At 35.6% G+C, this 20,233-nt stretch overlaps 2 protein-coding genes and 1 long non-coding RNA gene across 6 annotated transcripts; 1 reads left to right on the top strand and 2 right to left on the bottom strand.

Annotated features, from left to right (window-relative positions):
* Window positions 1-1,367: 1,367 nt before the first annotated feature.
* On the bottom strand, window positions 1,368-5,206 carry si:ch211-161h7.8 (thiosulfate:glutathione sulfurtransferase). Its single transcript, XM_019075763.2, has 4 exons — window positions 5,026-5,206; window positions 2,390-2,512; window positions 2,148-2,310; window positions 1,368-2,022 (listed from the first exon to the last, which is right to left on the bottom strand). The coding sequence occupies exons 1-4, from the start codon at window positions 5,159-5,161 to the stop codon at window positions 1,968-1,970; spliced, it is 477 nt and encodes a 158-aa protein (XP_018931308.1). The 5' UTR covers window positions 5,162-5,206; the 3' UTR covers window positions 1,368-1,967.
* A 4,418-nt stretch (window positions 5,207-9,624) lies between these two features.
* On the top strand, window positions 9,625-18,920 carry LOC109058580 (karyopherin alpha 1 (importin alpha 5)). Of its 4 annotated transcripts, XM_019075778.2 has the most exons (14): window positions 9,625-9,777; window positions 10,614-10,750; window positions 11,362-11,475; window positions 11,568-11,667; window positions 11,758-11,852; window positions 12,121-12,252; window positions 12,352-12,440; window positions 12,518-12,617; window positions 14,031-14,194; window positions 14,799-14,877; window positions 14,969-15,094; window positions 15,521-15,648; window positions 15,774-15,949; window positions 17,161-18,920. In XM_019075778.2, exons 1-14 carry the CDS (start codon window positions 9,663-9,665, stop codon window positions 17,346-17,348), a joined length of 1,743 nt encoding a protein of 580 aa, XP_018931323.1. In that variant the 5' UTR covers window positions 9,625-9,662; the 3' UTR covers window positions 17,349-18,920. The 4 variants fall into 4 exon arrangements, with proteins under 4 accessions (XP_018931323.1, XP_042570253.1, XP_042570254.1 ...); XM_042714319.1 differs by having other exon boundaries at window positions 11,568-11,852; XM_042714320.1 differs by having other exon boundaries at window positions 9,648-9,777; window positions 10,617-10,750; window positions 11,568-11,852.
* Window positions 11,312-11,661, bottom strand: LOC122135351. The gene is made up of 2 exons (XR_006153456.1): window positions 11,541-11,661; window positions 11,312-11,439 (listed from the first exon to the last, which is right to left on the bottom strand). It is a non-coding gene; the product is annotated as an uncharacterized LOC122135351 (long non-coding RNA).
* Window positions 18,921-20,233: the final 1,313 nt, after the last annotated feature.

Here is a 20,233-nt window from a genome sequence, read left to right as displayed (position 1 = left end):
CTTGTTCTATAAAGTTAATAAATATGTTAAAATAAGGTAAATTCTTAGTTGACTAAAATAATTTTTGTTAACACTTTACAATTTAGTCCCATTGGTTATCATTAATGCATACTGAACTAAAATTAACTACCAATAAGAAATTTATTTGTTACATATTTATTAATCCTTTGTTAGCCCTGGTCAATTAAATAATGTTAACAGATACAACTTTTGATTTTAATAATGTATTAATAAGTTATTAATTTAACATGAAGATTAAAAAATGCTTGTTTTTTACTTATTCATTTATTTTTTATCTAAGTTTATTTTAATGTGGTTAACTGTTTTTCTTGGTGTTTAACCAATATACAAATCCACTGCTAGAGAAAACACTTTTTTTTTCCTAATCTGATTTTTGAGGTAAATTGCCTTGTGACAGCTTGCCCCAGTTTCTCTCATACTGGTGAGATGTGAGGTCAGAAAATCAGAAACAAGAGCAAACGAGGGACTATAAAGTGAAAAAGAAATTTGGACTATGGAGAAAAAAAATGACAGCAAATAAACACCCCGGGCATATTTAGGTCCCCTGTGGTAAAAAAAAGAAATTAGTTTTGTTTTTTTTTATTTTACAAACCAGCTCAGAGATGTGGACCCCATTATAGCTGGGGTGAAAGTGACATGGTCATATTTATCATAGTCTGTTCTCATCATTCAGAGAACAAGGCCCAGGCTCAGACGAGACAGCTACCGTGTGCCAAATCCAATATCTGCAAAGCTGCTTACATCTGATGGGACTATAGGCTATGGTCTATAACTCCACAGTAACAGCGCTATATAAACTGACACTCAAAATAATTCTCTCCAAGATGGATGAAGGAAGGTCTATTGATTTGATTGCATTCAAATGTACAATGTGCCAGCCTTGATCTGTGTTCAGTATCAGTCTGACAGCTATTTACTAAGGTGCAGCCGACCACATCCAAACAGGCAGCAGTGAAATGAGCATCCGAACACCTGTGACCGTCAATCGCTGCTTGCTGGCCATAAAACGCTCCCTTATTTTGCCTAATTGCATTACTGCCACCTAGTGGTAATAACGCAATGCAGAAGCAGGGTTGCCAAGTTTTCTCGACAAAACCCGCCCAATCGCGTTTCGAGGGGGGTCCCCGTCCCCAGTTAAAAATCGCGTTCCAGGAGTAAAATACACGTTTTTGGCGGGGTTCCCCTGGTAAAATTCATATTCCAGGCGATAAATATCACGTTATTGAGGTCGCTTCAACCAGCGGACATGAAAAACAAGCCGCTGCAACAGTGTTAAAGTAGCCCAATTTGGCAACACTGTGCAGAAGGACAAACTAAAACGCACTAATGAATTAATCACTATCCAGTGCCTTTGTAAAAATATTTTTAATGAAGCACATTTGTAAGCATATACAGTCATTTGGTTTTTACAGCTCAGTGCTTTTTTATATATTTTTTATTTATTTATCTGATTTAATCTGAAGGAGCAATTATTTCAAATATCTATCTGAAATAGATTAATTCTATTATGATTATTATATCGATGAGTCATTAAAACTATATTAATAATGACTCTGCTGTTGCAATATATTGCTTTGCAAGTGTCAAAATATGAAACAATCTGAAGTTGCAATTTATAAGTATTTATCTGAAATAGGGTGGCTTAAATATTATTAATATCATATTAGTAATTAATGATAATAATAATCATTAAACTATATAAATAATGACTCTAATACACTCAGTAATTCATATACACATATTAATGAAATCTCATCTTAATTAAATAGGTTTCATATATAATAATTGATGAGTCATTATAATAATGACCTATTATTAACTTATTCTTTCTTCAGTTTCAACTGTCAATATTTAATTTTATCTTCTATTTCCAGATTATTGGTCTAGATTAATATGACTGTTGCAGTGATGAGAAGTTAATTTAAAATGTTGCTCAGTAAGTCCTGTTACTTCTTCTCACGCTGTTCCCAATCAATGTATCCGCCTGCATAATGCCGTGCCCTGAAAAAGACAAAGAAAAAAAGTAGTGCCTCTAACAACAAGGAATATTTAATTAATTGGATCATCCACATAATATGAGTTCTGGGCTTATAATGAGATCAGTGTGTGTGTTTTCAGTAGCCTACTTAGAGAATCCCAGACGATGAGCGATTTCAAGAGCAGTCAGACTCCTTTTTCCGCTTCGGCACTGGAAAACTATGTTATCATCTTCCTTTTCAGGGGCTTTCACCCCAAACTGCAGTTGAAACTGTTGTGGTGGGAGTTTCAGTGACTCCTCAAGCTGTCCCACTGACAGAAAAATAAAACAAACTGAGAGTGAGTGTGGATGCAGAAACAACACAGATTATTCACTTCAGTAGTGGCTTACAAGGAATGTTGACAGAATCAGGGATCCGGCCAGCCTGGAATTCATCTGTATTCCTGACATCAAATAGCTGCACGCTGTGATTGGCCAGCATGGCTTTGAGCTGTTCGTATGTCACAGCGGACACTGAAATTGAGAAAATCAATCAAAGACTTGTTCAAAATGATACCACCACAAGATCAGAGTTGATATTCTACAATTGGCAAATAAAGTTCATTAATTAATACCAGTAAATATTTTACTAAATATCCTGCTAATGCTTAGTAGACACATAAAGGTTGTGTGTTTGGTTAGGCTAAAGATGGGTCAAACAGCTGTTTTGTTTTAATAAGCAGATACAAAACAATTGCTAAGGGGTTTAGTCAGTAATTAATCGCACTTTAAAACACAAAGCAGTCAATAAATAAATATATTCAATAAAAAGTTCACTTAAAAGATTGCCATGTGTGTTTTTTTATGAATATCATGGTTAATTATCAAGTAGAGATAACTGGGAACTGGACCAAAGTCCAGAGTTCCTATATAATAAATGGCCCTTGCTGACACTATAAATATGGCCCTACAGACTTCTCTAAAATATGACTCTTTATCTTTTATGTTAATAAATGGATCCTTTCAATGTAGAGTTTTGACCTGATTTATAAACAAAATGACAAATAAATAAAATGAATGAATGAATAAATAAGTCAATATTCTCAAAAGTGGTATAGCTATTTGTATTATAACTATGATTAAATATTAGTAATATTATTTTACCCCGCCCCTCCTCTTAATCAAACAAACAAACATAAATAAAAGAAATGACAACGAATGAATTAATGAATTCACTTAAAAGATTGCATACTTTGATGTATGTTTTTGTGAATATCGTGGTAATTTATCAAGTAAAGATAATTGGGAATTGGACCAAAGTCCAAACTAGACAAGCCTTTCCCTGACATATAGCAGACTTTACTTAAATAGTTCTCTTTATTTTTATATATATATGTTAATAAATGGTTCCTTTCAGCATAGCTTTTAACTGATATTATGAGTCACTTATATTTGACTTACACTTATAAATAAAATGCAAAATAATTACAATGACAATGAATGAATAATAAATAAGTCAATAAATAAAAAGCCAGTAAATAGCCATAGGCCACATACATGCATACAAACAAACAAACAATAAATTAATTAATTTACTTAAAAGATTGCAAACTTTGATGTGTGTTATTTATCAAGTAAAGATAGCCTAGTTGGGAATTGGACCAAAAAGTCTAAAATTCCTGTATAATAATGCCGAGTTACAGGCAACCCGTAACCCGTGTTTTTCCAAACTTCTACCCGTGAAAGTGCACTGGAACGGCAGTCAAACCCGTGACTTCCCACCCGTGAACTTTTACTAGATCGATGCACTCCCAGTTCCGATCACATAGCCACAGTGACAACCCCTACGTGATATTGCCTACGGATGCGGTGTTTATTCAAGGGTACACGGCAGAATAGACTTCAGGACATATAACGTTGTAATAAAATTAATAATCGTGACTTAATTCGGCTCAGCTCGTGACTTGCCCTATACACTTCTCTAACGTCAATAAAAAACCCTGCCGTGAACGACTGGCATAAAGTTGGCTTGACGTTGGACATTCGATATTCGCAAATCTAGGGACCGTCTCTAAAGTTACACGCGAAACTTCTATACACTTCTCTAACGTCAATAAGCATGCAAGGAGAATGACTAAAAGTCATGAAAACAACTGTTAACTGTTCTTCCAGGTGTCAACTATAATGCACACCTTTTATATTTTTTGATAATTATTAAAATAAACTGTAAATCATATGGAAAACAACTGCTACTTTTCATTACCGAATGGACTTAAACACAAATTTAAAGCTCAATAGCATTTGAACAGAATGACTCACATTAATAAAACATACTGTAAAGTGTTCATCTAGGTGTCAGCTATAATGCACACCTTTTATATTTTTCATAATTATTCAAATAAACTGTAAATCAAATGTAAAAAATTGCTACTTTTCATTACCGAATGGGCTCAAATGTAAAATATGCCATAATTTGAAGCTCAATTTGAACAGAATGACTCACTTTCATAAAGCATACTGTAAAGTGTTCATATTCATATTTTTCTTCAAATTATGATTCATTCATAATTATTCAAATAAACTTCAAATTATGAATGCATATTTTACATTATGGCAGTCCATTTGAGCCCATTCGTTAATGAAAAGTAAAAATTGTTTTCCATGTGATTTACAGTTTATTTTAATATTTCTTAAAAAATATAAAAGGTGTGCATTAAAGTTGACACCTGGATGAACAGTTAACAGTTGTTTTCATGACTGTTAGTCATTCTCCTTGCATGCTATTGACGTTAAAGAAGTGTATAGTAGTTTCGCATGTAACTTTAGAGACGGTCCCTAGATTTGCGACTATCGAATGTCCAACGTCAAGCCAACTTTATGCCAGTCGTTCACTGCAGCATTATTCAAGAAATGACATTGCAGACTTCACTGAAATATTGCCTTTAAAAGGTAGGCTATAATGTCTTGCAAAGGTTGATACATTTTATCTGCAACAATTAAATCCACTTATTTTGAGAGGAAGTAAGTGCTTCTACTAGTAACTCTACCTGAATCAGGTTGTCCGGAAATGTGATTGACGGTGGAAGTCTTCAGTCCGCATGCTGAGATAACTCTACCGTGATAAACCGGTTTATTGAGTGTTAGCACGCACAAACGACGTAAAACCTGAAAAGATGCCATCATAAGTGCAGTCACAATGACAGTGCAAATGAAATGTCGGTCTGTCTGTTAGGCTACCTGTTTTTACTGTGGGAAGAAGACAAGACAGATTACCCTGCCCTCTAACGTTACTGTTAAAGAACAACTAGAGGATAGCCTACATTCATGAAGGATGAGATGAGGGTATAGAAATTAAATAGACCTAAATCTGATGTGATGTCTACAATCTAGCTACAGCGTTAAGGGAGTCATGAGATAAAACAACAGAAGCAGTGTTGCGCATCGCATTGTTTCATTCAGGTTGCCAAATCCCTATTATTGTTGATTGTTTTTCAAAAATGTGTGAAATAAAAAAGTCGATATTATAAAACTTTACATGGTTATACTCTGTATTGTATTAAATCTTTCATATATGCTAATGAATACTTTCTTTACATATAGTTTTACATTATTTTAGACTTAATTTATTTCTGTATATCTTTTGTTGAAACTATTATATTTATATAAAACATTTTTAGTGTGTTTAAAGAGAAACACTCAATGTATGACAGTGCAGCGAAGAAGAGTAGGCTAAACCTCGTTATCCAGTGTTGCCAGATCTTGCTGTATAAACACCTGCTAGAACAAATACTAAAGAAATAAAATAAGACCATAGTCAAACATAGTCAGAGATGAGCACAAATACATGAAAATGTATTTAAAATACAAATACAAAATACCGTGTGGAAAAAAATCAGGGTATCTTCCGATTCTTCTTTTTTTTTTTAAGTCACCATGAAATCAAAATAGAAAATTCTTATTTATGAATGGAATACTGTAGTGTTTATTATAAATAATTCATCTCACAACATCATTATTTTCAAAAAAAAAAAAAAAAAAAAAAAATAACACAACACCCAAAAAAATAAAAAATATAACAACACAATATTACTCTTAGGAAATCGCAAACTATTTTTTTTATTATTATTATTCATTTGTTATTCTCCTTTGAAAATGTGTGTTCCGGCCGGAATTTCAGTCTTTGTTTTGGTTTGTAAAATCCGCCCACTGCCAGTTTACTCCCCTGGGTTGCCAGTTGGCTGAAAACACATCATATTTAATTTCATTCATCATCAAGTGCGCTAGTTCCTGTTTGTGTCGTCAAACTGACAACCTATGTGTGCTTAAGTCTGAGGAGGAGGGGTCGGGTGAAAAAAACCCTCTCCAATATTTTGAATTTGGACTGCAATACCAAGTTCAACCACTCAGTGTCAATCCTGCATAGAGCACCTTTAATAGTCCTAAAAAAACATAATAATAGCCCTCCGCTTCTATGGATTCTTAATGTGTTTATTTCTACTACATTTTATCTCTTTCTCTTCATCAAACAACCAGATTAACCAATGGCTTGACACAAACCGCACCGAGGCAGAGCCTAGACAGAGCTTTCTTTTGTGTAGGCATAAATTCTGCAACCTACCCGTGAAATATTAGTTTATCTCATAAATATTAATTTATTTCGCACCTGCACTCACAACTACCTACTAGACTACATCTTTGGCACACCACCTGAATTATTATAGCTATAACCACCTATTAAAACCTGTGTGGCAAAGCTGCGCGATGCACTGCAGCGCGGGGAGAATGTATTATAGAAAAGCGCAGACCACTATTAATTTATGTAAACATATGTAGTTTTAGACAATAAACTGAGTTTATTTAATTAATATTGAGTATTTGCCAGCTAACTGATGTCATAAAATTTTTTTATTTTCTCTGCCAACTAAACAAAAGTCACAGAACCATTGTGTGACTGACTCGTGTTCAGGCGCATAGAGTGGTGTATCATTCCTGAATTAATCAGAGTCTTTGAAATAACCAATTATTTTAAACAACAATGCAATTACCAATTATTATAGACAGCCACTTGATTTTATTCCTAAATGAATGAATGAAGCATTTTGAACGAATTGATTGAATAAAAGGCTCCTTTATTAACACACCGACTTACCGCCACCTAGTGGCGATATTACTTTCATAATTCAAGTATCATTTCATTTTATTCACATTTCTGTATTAAAAATGTTGTATAAAACAATAATCTAATTTCATTATACATTTGTAATTGCTGTGTACATGCACGTACAGCCGTCTGATCAGCATTACACTGTAAATACATCTAAAAGCATCTTCAGATATCACTGAATACTGATTTAATTGGTAACAGCCTATTGTCAAAAAGTGAAAGTGACTTATTCTAATTCATTTGATGTAAGAATTTAACATTAAAGATGACATACAAAAGGTAACGTAAAAAAAGAGCAATAATAAATAAATAAATAAATAAATAACTGAAAATCAGTTGCCACTTATGGGAAAGTTAATTTCTGACACTGATGACACTGGCTTATTTTTCTAAGTGTTATTTCAGGGTTTGGATATGCTCTTATAGCTCAAACAAGTTCACTTTCAAATCATGATGTCAAATTCACATTTAACTAAATTCTATCACTGAAACAAGCAATCTGAAGAACAAATAGTCTAGTCCCATACCAGTGGGATAACAACATATGATTTCCTAAATTTCTAGAAAGTACTCTATGAATAAAACTCAAAAAAAAAAAAAAAAAAAATAGACGTGCTGTGAAGGTAAATTACACAAAGTCATTTCTTTTCATATTATATCCTTTGTCTAAAACGTAGCGTATTGTCTAACACAAAAGTTATGACTGTATGTTCACATAAATTGATAGTGGTCCGTGCTTCACTACAATACATTCTCCCCATGCTGCAGTGTGTTGTGCAGCTTTGCCACACAGATTTTGATAGCTAGCTATAATATATCAGGCGTTGTGCCAAAGGACCAAAGGCTCTGACTCAGTATGGTTTGTGTCAAGCCATTCATTAATCTGGCTGTTTCACGAAGAGAAAGAGATTAAAAGTAGAAGAAATTAACATATTAAGGGATTGAAAGGGATAGAAAAAGCATAAGCAACTTGAATATTAGATCTCTACATGTGGGCGGGAATGAAACAACCCTCTCCGCTGATTGGTCAACCAAACATTACAACATAATATTAGTCCTAAAAAAAAATAAAACATGATAATAGTCCTCCGCTTCTATTGATTCTTAACATGTTTATTTCTACTACATTTTATCTTTTTCTCTTCATCAAACAGCCAGATTAATGAATGGCTTAGCGTACTGAGGCAGAGCCTTTGGTCCTTTGGCACACCGCCTGATCTATTATAGCTAACTATCAAAATCTGTGTGGCAAAGCTGCGCAACAGTGAAGCACAGACCACTATTAATTTATGTGAACATACAGTCATAACTTTTGTGTTAGACAATACGCTGCATTTTAGACAAAGGAGGAACTTAATATATTAAAATAAATTACTTTGTGTAAAAGTAATATTGTGTAAAGTAATACCAAACCGAAGTGCTCAAAACTGGCCACTTCAAAGGGCCCTTTGGAATGAAGGATTTCGGAGGGTATAACTGATGGACACTTCGGGCTCCCATGAGCCTTTGCGCAGATTCTTTGCATGATGTCGGTGCCTTTGTGTGGTCATGGGATGATGACGCAGAAGGGCACTTCAAGAAACAGTCGTTTGGTCCCCTACAAACCCTTTGACGGGATTAGGGCGTAGAGATGAGCCCTTACGAATGGAACGCAGGGATGAAAAAAAATGAAATGATACTTGAATTATGAAAGTAATATCGCCACTAGGTGGAGGTAAGTCAGTGTGTTAATAAAGGAGCTTTTTATTCAATGAGTTTGTTCAAAATTCTTCATTCATTCATTTAGGAATAAAATCAAGCGGCTGTCTATAATAATTGGTAATTGGATTGTTGTCTATAATAATGAGTTTTTCAAAGACTCTGATTAATTCAGGAATGATACACCACTCTATGCGCCTGCTGCGAGTCAGTCACACAACGGTTCTGTGACTTTTGTTTAGTTGGCAGAGAAAATAACAATTTTGTATGCCATCAGTTAGCTGGCCAATACTCAATATTAATTAAATAAACTCAGTTTATCGTCTAAAACTACATATGTTTACATAAATTAATAGTGGTCTGCGCTTTTCTACAATACATTCTCCCCGCGCTGCAGTGCATCGCGCAGCTTTGCCACACAGGTTTAAAACTACATATGGTTTACCATGTAAGTAGGTATTGTGAGTGCGGTGCGATGATGAGATAAAAAAATATTTTACAGGTAGGTTGCAGAATGTATGCCTACACAAAAGAATATTCAAGTTGCTTATTCGTTTTCTACACCTGAACGTAAAAACTAAAAATGAAGCCAAACTCTTGCTTTTTCGTTTTGTCTGAACAAATGAAAACCGAAAAATGTGCCGTTTTTTTATTTTTTCGGATTAAATTAGGCATAAGCACACAAAAAAAAAACTCTTCACACCACACCTCGACTATCCATATTTATTAGCTCCTTTATTTAAAAAAGGACCAGGTTTATTATAAAAAGTGGACATGGCAACACTGTTCGTTATACAAAACTAGCAACACCGAGAACCAGACATGCGCTTCGCACACGATGTCCTCTCCCAGTGCGCATGCGCAGTACCACTATACCGGCGGAGGCTGAACGATAGCAGCTTAAACGACGCAGGGATAAACGAGACCGTTTTGACAGGTCAGTGCGCCAGTGTGGATTATTCGTGTTTGAGTGCTTTTATACCATCTATATGATGTTAAATTCAAAAGATAAACCTGTTAAAACATAACTATAAGCCTGCAGTCGGACAAGCTTGTTGGGTGGGTTAGCAGGGGAGCTAACAGAGGCTGCTGCGCAGATCTGGGAGGGGGAGGCGAGTTCGGCGTAAAGACGATATTACCAACAAACCTGCTCTTCAGTCGATGATCACAACCATGTGAGGAGCTAAAATGACATTTTATTGACTTAAATCGGTCGTTTCCTGTTCTCTGGCGCTATGTACGGTTGGATTGGTGTGTTTGGCGCGGTGTTTTTAGGTGGAGATGGTTGGATGGGTCTCTCTCTCCCCTTCACTGCGGGCTGAAGAGCCACTGCCCATGAGAAGACAGTCTGGCTCTGTTTCTTACTAATATCTCCATATTCTTTGGTCATTTAAGAGAAAACACCACATGTGAATAGAGTAAAAATTGTAACTAATAGATGTCACCGTACTTCCCCTGTTGGTTAATCACAGTAACTTACATTATAACAATGGTTGTGTATTTTTGGAAATATTATGCTAAGTGACAGACGAGGTCGTATGAGTAGGTTACAGCTCAGACTGCATTAGTATGCTGTATTTTTTTGCTTATGTCAGATTAGTTTTGTCGCATGCCTATCTGGCATTGTGATTGGTGTATGTGTCCACTGCTGATGGAAACAAGTGACATTAAATGAGCCTTCAAAGCCTGTCATCTAGCTGAGATCAAGCAACTATTTTAACGAGTCTTGGTGATTCCTCTTGTGCTCATCTTGCTTTGATCATGTCTTTACAGCAGGCAACATCATGAGTCAGGGGAAGGACAATGCACGTCTCAAAAGCTATAAAAACAAATCGCTCAACACAGATGAGATGAGGAGGAGGAGGGAGGAAGAAGGCCTGCAACTTCGCAAACAAAAGAAAGATGAACAGGTAAGAGAGCTGGAGTGGCTTTGTCGATCTTTGGTTTGTATCTTGTTATTGTATTGTTATCTAGGTAGTGTCTTGTTTTATTTCTCTTTTAAAGATGTGTATATATATATATATATATCTGTAGCGACATTACTCCAAGTATTTACCGTCACATTTGATTAATTTGAACTAACACCAAACATTTTAACAGTAATATGTATATTTATCTGTTTGATTGTTGTTTATTAATTTGTTTATATATTTATTTTCATTTTGTGAAAATGCAAACTACTTTGCCAGTAGAAAAATCATCATTACTAAGACCTGCCTTTATAGCAGTCCAGGTTTTAGTTAATAAAGATGCTTTTTATTGTTTTTACAATGTTCCTGTATCAGATTGGCCAAAATGCTCAAATGAACAGAATAATGCCTTGTTAAAAGGTGCACAATATTTACAGCTTTTGAAATGGCCTGCAAATACCTTCCTTCTAGTTGATTCTACAGGAGAAAATATTTTAACAGAAATAAATAAATGACTCGCTTGCTCCTTCCAAGGAAAGAAATGCAACATTAGGACTGTTATGTGACGCATGTCGGTATTTTTATTGAGCACAGTTTATGTGTTCTAACAGCTGTTCAAGCGCAGAAATGTGGCCACAGTGGAGGAGGATGGAACACTGGAGGATGATGGGATGTTGGACAGTGGATACCTGGAATCACAGGCCAACAATATGGACCAAATCACGGTGACAAAGATAAAACGATAGTTAATCACAATCTTTTACTTATTGATGAAAAAATTGATTATTACCTTTTGTGTCTTTCCATCGTATTACAGGGAAGTGTTATTTCTGAGGACATGATACAGATGATCTTCTCCAGCTCCCCAGAACAACAGCTCATCGGAACACAGCGCTTCAGAAAGCTCTTATCTAAAGGTGAAAGACCCCAAAGACTGAAATGCAAGCATTTGCATAATCATATTTATGATAAAAGGATGCTAATTCCATCTTTAATTCTCCCATTAGAGCCTAATCCCCCTATTGATGAGGTCATTGCCACCCCTGGTGTCGTGGAGCGATTTGTCGAGTTCCTGAAAAGAAGAGAGAACTGCACGCTACAGGTGAGCCTAGTAAGCTGTGTCTAAGTAATATCAAAACGAACTATACAGCCTAGAACTAGAGAAACAGCCTGCAGACATAGCCTCTAAGTCACAGCAGCGAGACCATGAGCAATCTGGCACGAATCTCTCTCGTCACATGCTCACACTATTGGAATGTGTATGTTCTGCAAGTCTCCTCGCTATCGTTATTTAATCCCATTGGCTCTGGAATGGTGCATTAGTGAATGCTTTTCTGCAGTATGGTGACAAACGTCCTGTTTCTGTGCAGTTTGAAGCAGCGTGGGTTCTGACTAACATCGCATCAGGAACATCCCACCAGACGCGGGTGGTCATTCAGGCTGGGGCGGTACCCATTTTCATTGAGATGCTCAGCTCGGATTTCGAGGACGTACAGGAACAGGTAAACATCTCGCTGAAGGGGCACAAATGGGACCCAGCTAGGTATAAAAAAAAAATAGGATTAAATTTGTGATTGAAACTGTTTTTTTTTCCACTGCAGGCGGTGTGGGCTTTAGGCAACATTGCAGGTGACAGCACCGAGTGCAGGGACTATGTTCTGGACTGCAATATTCTACCCTCTCTAGTACAGTAAGTCATGCAACCATTTGCTTTAGAACAACCTTACTGTTAAATAGTTGTTCTAATGATACAGATTCTTATGCTAGGTTATTGGCTAAACAAAATCGTCTGACTATGATGAGGAACGCAGTTTGGGCTCTGTCTAACCTGTGCAGAGGAAAAAACCCACCCCCAGATTTTGCCAAGGTAAAAGTCACTTCCTGTTTCATTGTAGTTCAGTGCAACTTTTTGTTAACTGGTTTTTACAATACACATTGTTCCAAAGTACCTATGCAGAAATGGAAGAGAAGGGATGCACACTATATCTGTACAATATCAGTTAAAGCCTGTTTTTAAAAATTACTTTATATATATTTTGAAATATATTACCATAACTATTAGGTATTTAATTATAACTAATTTCCCGCCTTTGTAACCTTTAGATTACCCTTACCATCATCTAACTCTGTTTCAAACACTATTAATGTACGCTGTTGAAAACCATGTTTAATGAATATTTATTTTTCATGTTGTACATTATAATGTTGTGATGCTCAGATTGTAGCAATCCAAACAGATTGACCTTAGTTTAACTTTTGTTTTTTTATATATATACAAAATAGTTGAGAATTTTAAATTTTGGACTTAGAATTTAGATTTCATCTTCTTATTGATATCGGACTTGCAACACTACATAATAATGCAAAAAAAAAATATTATATTGATGAAATATTGATATTAATATGATATTAATGCCTTATAACCTACTGTTCAAAAGTTTAAAGTCAATAAGAAAATATTTTTTTTTTTGTAATTAATTATTTGGTACTTAGCAGTCGTGTGTTAAATATAAACATAGACATTAATAGTGAATGTTATGTTCATCAAAGAATCCTGAAAAATGTATAATGGTTTCCACAAATATATTAAGCAGCACAACTGTTTTCAACCTTGATAATAATAAGAAATGTTTTAATGCAGCAAAACATTTTAAATGATAAAAAATTTCACAATATATAATTTTAAAACATAAAAAATTTAAAAAAAAAAAATTCATCCTACTTTTTTTTTTTTAATCAAATAAATGCAACCGTGGTGAACACAAGACACTTCTTCCTGTGTATTTGTGTAGTGACAGCGGTTGAGGCTCTAGATGGGAAATCTAAATATAGCAGGACGGGGCAACCCACAAACAACAGTTATATTACTGTAGCTTGGGACACTTGACTAAAGCACAGCAAATCACACTTATGTCACTTTGAATAAAAGAATCTGCTGAATTAGTGTATGTAAAAGACAAGCAAGCACACAAACAGCCACAGTCATACTTCATTTCACAAGCCACAAACCTCAATGGTATTGCCGTGGGTAGCATGTACACACGTCATCATGGTCATGTTTGCTCAAGCTAGAACATGTTCATTTATAATTTAATGAAAATGTGAATTCATTTCTGTTTATACTACAATGACATGGATTAATTAACATCTTTTATTAAACCAACATAAATCAACATGAGCTTGATTGTTAAGTTAGTTAATTAAACCTTATTAAGTCACAAGAGTATACACACCTTTAAACTTAAAGTGAGATCCAAGTTGTGTTTGTCTTTTAATGCAGGTGTCGCCATGTCTCAGCGTTCTGTCCTGGCTGCTCTTTGTCAATGATACCGACATTTTGGCTGATGCATGCTGGGCTCTTTCTTATCTGTCTGATGGTCCCAATGAGAAGATCCAGGCTGTTATTGACTCAGGAGTCTGCCGCAGACTAGTGGAGCTGCTGCTGTAAGACATGAAAAACAGATGGAAAGAATAATGAATAGCTTAAGCCAGTGATTCTCTGAGGCTCCAATTATTGACAACAAAATTTGAAGACCCCATGACTCTTCCAGTTGTTCGTGATTTCTGGATACCAAAAAATATTTTAGCTTGGCATAACTATATAAAAATGTGTATTTACTTTTAATTTATAGTTATAAGATTTCATACATTTATGTGACCTTATGAGTCTAGAAATGACACTTTTTTTTTATATCCAGGTTTTCCAAGAATGCGGAAACACTGGTTCCTTAAAGAAAAGGAAAACTTAAAATCATCGAATTATAATAAGAAATAATATTAAATTTAAAGTATTATTTTTAAATGTTTGGGGTTTTTTTTAGTTGTTTTAGCTGATTTTAATGATGTTTTGTTTTATTTAAAGTAATTTTAAAGCCATTTTGAGACCCTCCTGTAAGTTTGCTGAGGCCCCCTAGTGGGCCCAAGCCCCTTCAGGTTGAGATCCACTGGCTTAGGCTTTTAAGATGGCTTCTTTCCTATTTTTATGGGCACTACTTCAAATCCTTAGAATAAAAGCAGTTTTCTGAGGTCATGTTTCCATGTGTTCCAGACATGCAGAATATAAGGTGGTGTCTCCTGCTCTAAGAGCCGTGGGGAACATAGTCACAGGAGATGACCTACAGACTCAGGTGAAACAACTGTATTTTCTTTCCTCCTCTGCACTAATGTTGTAGCTGTTCCATATTTTGGGCATAACATCATTTGTTTTCTCATGAACAGGTGATTCTTAACTGCTCTGCCCTGCAAAGTCTTCTTCACCTGCTGAGTAGCCCGAAAGAGTCCATTAAAAAAGAGGCATGTTGGACCATCTCCAATATCACAGCCGGGAACCGTGCACAAATACAGGTACATGCATGTTTAAACCCTTAACACTTAAATGTCAGTTTGCATTTTCACACCTGGCTCATTTGTAGCATTTGTTTTGGAACCTGGCATACTTTCTGCCTTCATTTGGTTAATTTTGGCATATATAAACACGTCAATCAAGTTAACAGTGGGTCCGAGATCACCTGAATAAGGTGGTCACTGCCCGATTTAAAACAAATTCTAGAGTGGTTTGCTTGTGGTGAGAAAGCAATCCAACCAAACTTGCATGAATAAATTTTTGGTACACTTTGAAATGTTGCCTTGTGAAAGCGAACTGAACCAAGAAGAAAATGCAACATTGTAACATTTTAAGTCCTTGTTTCGGAACAAATTAAATAACCTGCAGGTCTGAAAATGCCCTGATTGTCTGTTTCTCTCTCACAATCTTTGTTTTGATCTTTGTAGTTGGTGATAGATGCAGACTTGCTGCCCCCGTTGATAAATATCCTGCAAGTTGCAGAGTTCCGTACAAGAAAGGAGGCAGCGTGGGCCATCACAAACGCCACATCTGGCGGTTCTTCTGAGCAGATTAGGTGGGACAAATCACTGTTTTAACCTGCTGTTAACATGCGTCTCTTGTGAAAATTTGTGATCAGATCACTTCCTGCCTCAGCAACCAAGACGGCTTTATATTTCAATGTTTTAATCTTCTCCTCAGGCATCTTGTTGAGCTTGGTTGCATCAAGCCCTTATGTGACCTAATGACGCTGATGGATTCAAAGATTGTACAGGTGGCACTGAATGGCTTGGAGAACATCCTAAGACTGGGTGAGCTGGAAGCTAAACGAGGAGGAGGAATCAACCCCTACTGCGCCCTCATTGAGGAGGCATATGGTATGTTAGCTATCCCACTTGCTAAGTCCAGGGATGTGATTTTTCCATATTTATACAGATTTCCATATTTTCTGACCTGAGAAGTATGACCCACCTAATTGCGTAAATTCATGGAAAACAAATAGTCTCTGAGTGGCTTGGTTCACAGTAAATGCTGCTCCAAACAAACACTACCTCTGAAAGAAAGCAATGAGAATAATCTATAAATCTTTTTTCAACAAAAGAAAACTGAAGTACAATTTGGGCTCAAAGATTCTGACACAAAAGCTAGCCTTTTTTTTATAGTTTAAATTTGATAGGGTGCACAAACACGAGCGTTAGGTTTTATTCTTGACCAGTACCTGTGCTATTTTGTCAAAAGTCATCAATAAAAGCACTGGTCTATGCAGGCCTTATGTTTTAGTTGTGTCTTATCTGGGGTTTTTTGACTGAAACAACAACTTGGGCCAGTGATGCCACCTTGTGGACAAACTAATTAGTGCAAAAAAAACAACAACAACTCTGAGCTTACAGTACAGAGTACATGCAGTTTAAAAAAATATCTGGCTATAAGGTCTTCCTGCAATCTTCTGCCAAAAAAGCTTTGTTTTAATATTTGAAAGCAAAGGAATTTAGACAGACATGAATATTAGTATTCTAATTCTACTGTTTTTCTGTTAAATAAAATTAATAATAATCATAATATTTTTTTTATTTGTTTGATTTGTAAAATTTAAATAATAAAATTATTTTTTGAATAACATTTATCACTTAATATCATTTAATTATTGTTGTTGTTTTTGTAATGTCATATTGAATGGGATAAAAAAAAAAAAAAACAGGTTTTCTTTTTTTATTTGTCCTTAGCTGATCATATGCCTGTAATTGGTTCTCTGGGGTTTTCAGAACCTTCATTACATCCCAACCTTTCAACACTAAATCCTTCTAATGTTAACCATTGTTAATCTTGCCAACGTCATTAATTTCAGTAGATCAGATTTTCACGTAAGGATAACATGTTTGTTTTTAATTTTCATGTTCACATTAATATATAAAATACTTGGTTAAATTTTGAACTTCCTTGTCAACTAAAATGTTACCTAACTAATGTTACCCAACTAAAAAAAGTTGCACAAAAGTAAAACTGACTAAAATGAATGAATATGGCAACATAAAATATAGACAAAAAAGATGTTTTAATTAAAAAAAACTTTTCTGTTGCTTTCTACCAGGGTTGGACAAATTGGAGTTTCTACAGGGCCATGAGAACCAGGAGATCTACCAGAAGGCTTTTGACCTGATCGAGCGCTACTTCAGCACAGAGGATGAAGATCCAGCCCTGGCACCTGCCGTTGACCTCCAGCAGCAGCAATTCCTTTTCCAGCAGTGTGAGGCTCCCATGGAGGGTTTCCAACTTTAACACTTCCCTCCACCCCCTTCTTCTCCAAGCAATCCACCCTGGAGGGTGAGCGGCACCCCACCCCCACACCCCCTGACCCAACAGAGCAAAGGTTTTAACACATGAACATTTTAATTAAGGTGTGATATACAAGAGCGTGTGTTGCCGGTCAACCCATTTCCCCCCTCTTGTCCTACTTCCCTGGCCCGGTCCAGAACGATAGCGACTTCCTTTCCTGATGCAGAAAACGTGACCAGTAGATCTTTCGACTTAAATATATCCCACTTCTGTCATTAAACTGTCATTCAGCCTTTCAAAGCACACACATCCCATCAGTCCCTCAGCCCGATTCAGGAAAACTGCATCCAGCGATGACTTATTAGAAGCTGGGAAATCACAGCTCGTGTGACGTGACTGCAATATTGACTCTGACAAGGGATCTGCTTTCCATCTGTTGTAAAACACTGGACTGACCGTGTGACTGTGTTTGCATGTCTCTAAAATACCCCCACCCAATAAAAGTCGCAGCCAATGTGCGGCGAAAAACTCAAACGGATGTCTGCTAAATGCAAGGCACTTTTACCTTCTCATTTGACCCACACAACTCAAAGACATACTGAGGGGTCCGGGCTTTCTAATTGATAATGCCAGTAAGACGGACTCTTACTTTGACTTGCGTTGAACATGCATTCCGACAGTGACTGAACTGTATAGGCTCCGCCTCTCCTTTTAGGGTTACACATTTGCACCTTTGGAATTCTGGGAGTTGGAGTCTTCCTGCTCACTGAGACTGCTGGACAGACAAAAAGACAGGTCCTGTATCCTGTGCGTTAGACCATTTGATACTTCAAGAAGACAATTTCACATGAGCATCATCTTCATTGGCACTTTAAGTTCAGAACAGACACCATTTGTTTAGATTCGAACCTCTGTAGTCTGTTTTAGGCCCCCAAAAAGCTTCTCAGGATATTGAGGTGAAGAGGAATAGCGTGTACCTGCATTACGGGATGTACTTACAGAAAACACTAAGTATTTAAGAGCGCTGCCTCATCCTGGCTGAAAAAACTCCAACCCTTTCAAAACTTCCAACATATTTTAACAAGCTGTTGAAAATTGAGCTGATAAGGCTTTAGCTTCCTGACCTGTGTGTGAGACAAACTTAAATATTAATGTCTAATCATGCTGAATGCGCACACACATTCAGACACACCATCTTTTCCAAGTGACTAGAACTGAATACGGCAAAATACAGAGCAGAAAGTTATTCAGTTCTGTTTTGTTGTTCGGTTTTATTTTATTTTATTTTTACGAGGGTTAGAATCTCTTAATACCGAAGGTGCCATGATCCTCATTTTAAAAAAAAATGGAGGTGGAAAATGACAAACAAATGGACTTTAAAAGAATTTATCAACAAATTTAAACTTAAGATTTACTGGGTATTAGCTGAAGATATGATTGTTTACTTAGGTTTTCTTATTTCAATGTCAGATTCTTCCCAAGAGATGACCAGCTCTTTGTGTTCAATACTGCTGTCGTATTGAGATTGTGTAACTGTTCTCTGTTACGCCATTTGCATAAATGCTGTTTCATGAAGCTCCGTGGTCAAGTGATTTAATTAATTTGAGATCTGTAAGAGACTCATTCATCATTGCTTCATTCACAAAAGGGCCAGTCATTATGTGTTTATTCACGTACACTCAACCTTTTTGAACATCCACTCATTAAGATTTGAATCATTTTCCTTATGCGATTTATAATCAAGCACAGACAATAAACATCAGCGGATTTTAATCTCAATCAAGCACAGACAATAAACATCAGCTCTAGGAGAACCTTAAAGGAATAATTCACTCAAAAATGAAAATTTGCTGAAAACATAATCACCCTCAGTTCATCCAAGATGTAGAGTTTGTTCATCAGAACAGAATTGGAGAAATTTAGCATTACATCACTTGCTCACCAGTGGACCCTCTGCAGTGAATGGGTGCCGTCAGAATAAGAGACCAAACAGCTGATAAAAATTAGTGCTGTCAAATGATTAATCACGATTAATCACATCCAGAATAAAAGTTTTTGTTTACATAATATATGCGTGTATGCTGTGTATATTTATTATGTATATATGATTACAAACACATGCATGTATACATTTAAGAAAAATGTTATGTTTATATATTAAATATATTTATATATAATATAAAATATAAGAATATATAAATATATAAATGTATATGCATGTAAATATTTTCAAAATATTTACTGTATGTGTATGTATTTATATATACATAATAAATATACAAAGTACACATACATATAGTATGTAAACAAAAACTTTTATTTTGGATGCGATTAATCGCGATAAACCATATGACATCAAAAAAATAAATTATATCATAATAATCCACATCTTTCTCCACTCTCCATCATCTGACATCTTGTGTATTGAGAAGCTGTATGGTTTTTAAGAAATAAATTCATTATTATAACGTTAAACCATTTTTTTCCTGGCTAAAATGAAAGTCCATAATCCACAATAACTTCCTTCCAAAACTGTGTTTGATCTGTGCATATTTCCCTCCTGATTCAGACGAGATTACTTTTTCAGCACTATGTTTTTATCAGCTGCTTGAACTCTCATTCTGACGGCACCCATTCACTGCAGAGGATCCAAGTGATGTAATGCTAAATTTCTCCAAATCTGTTCTGAAGAAGACAAACTCATCTACATCTTGGAAGGCCTTAGAGACAAAGAGTAAACTTTAAGCGCATTTATATTTTTGGATGAACTATTCCTTTAATGTAGGAATGCGTCAATATTTAAAATTCTGATAATTCTGATAACATTTACATTTATGCATTTAGCAGATGCTTTTATCCAAGCCGATAATTATTTTCATGTTATAACT

This window comes from Cyprinus carpio, chromosome A24, assembly GCF_018340385.1.
Source record: "Cyprinus carpio isolate SPL01 chromosome A24, ASM1834038v1, whole genome shotgun sequence".
In the NCBI taxonomy this organism is placed as follows: domain Eukaryota; kingdom Metazoa; phylum Chordata; class Actinopteri; order Cypriniformes; family Cyprinidae; genus Cyprinus; species Cyprinus carpio.
This window is presented reverse-complemented; position numbering and strand designations above follow the sequence as displayed.

Bases quoted from the DNA above. Each gene is read 5' to 3' on its own strand.
- LOC109058580 (XM_042714319.1), top strand. From the start codon at position 9,663: ATGCGCTTCGCACACGATGTCCTCTCCCAGTGCGCATGCGCAGTACCA. The intron at 9,778-10,613 runs GTCAGTGCGCCA...ATGTCTTTACAG, and splicing joins AAACGAGACCGTTTTGACAG to CAGGCAACATCATGAGTCAG. The intron at 14,878-14,968 runs GTGAAACAACTG...TCTCATGAACAG, and splicing joins GAGATGACCTACAGACTCAG to GTGATTCTTAACTGCTCTGC.
- si:ch211-161h7.8 (XM_019075763.2), bottom strand. From the start codon at position 5,161: ATGATGGCATCTTTTCAGGTTTTACGTCGTTTGTGCGTGCTAACACTC. The intron at 2,513-5,025 runs GTAGAGTTACTA...TCTCAATTTCAG, and splicing joins TTCCGGACAACCTGATTCAG to TGTCCGCTGTGACATACGAA. The intron at 2,311-2,389 runs GTAAGCCACTAC...TTTTTCTGTCAG, and splicing joins TGATTCTGTCAACATTCCTT to TGGGACAGCTTGAGGAGTCA.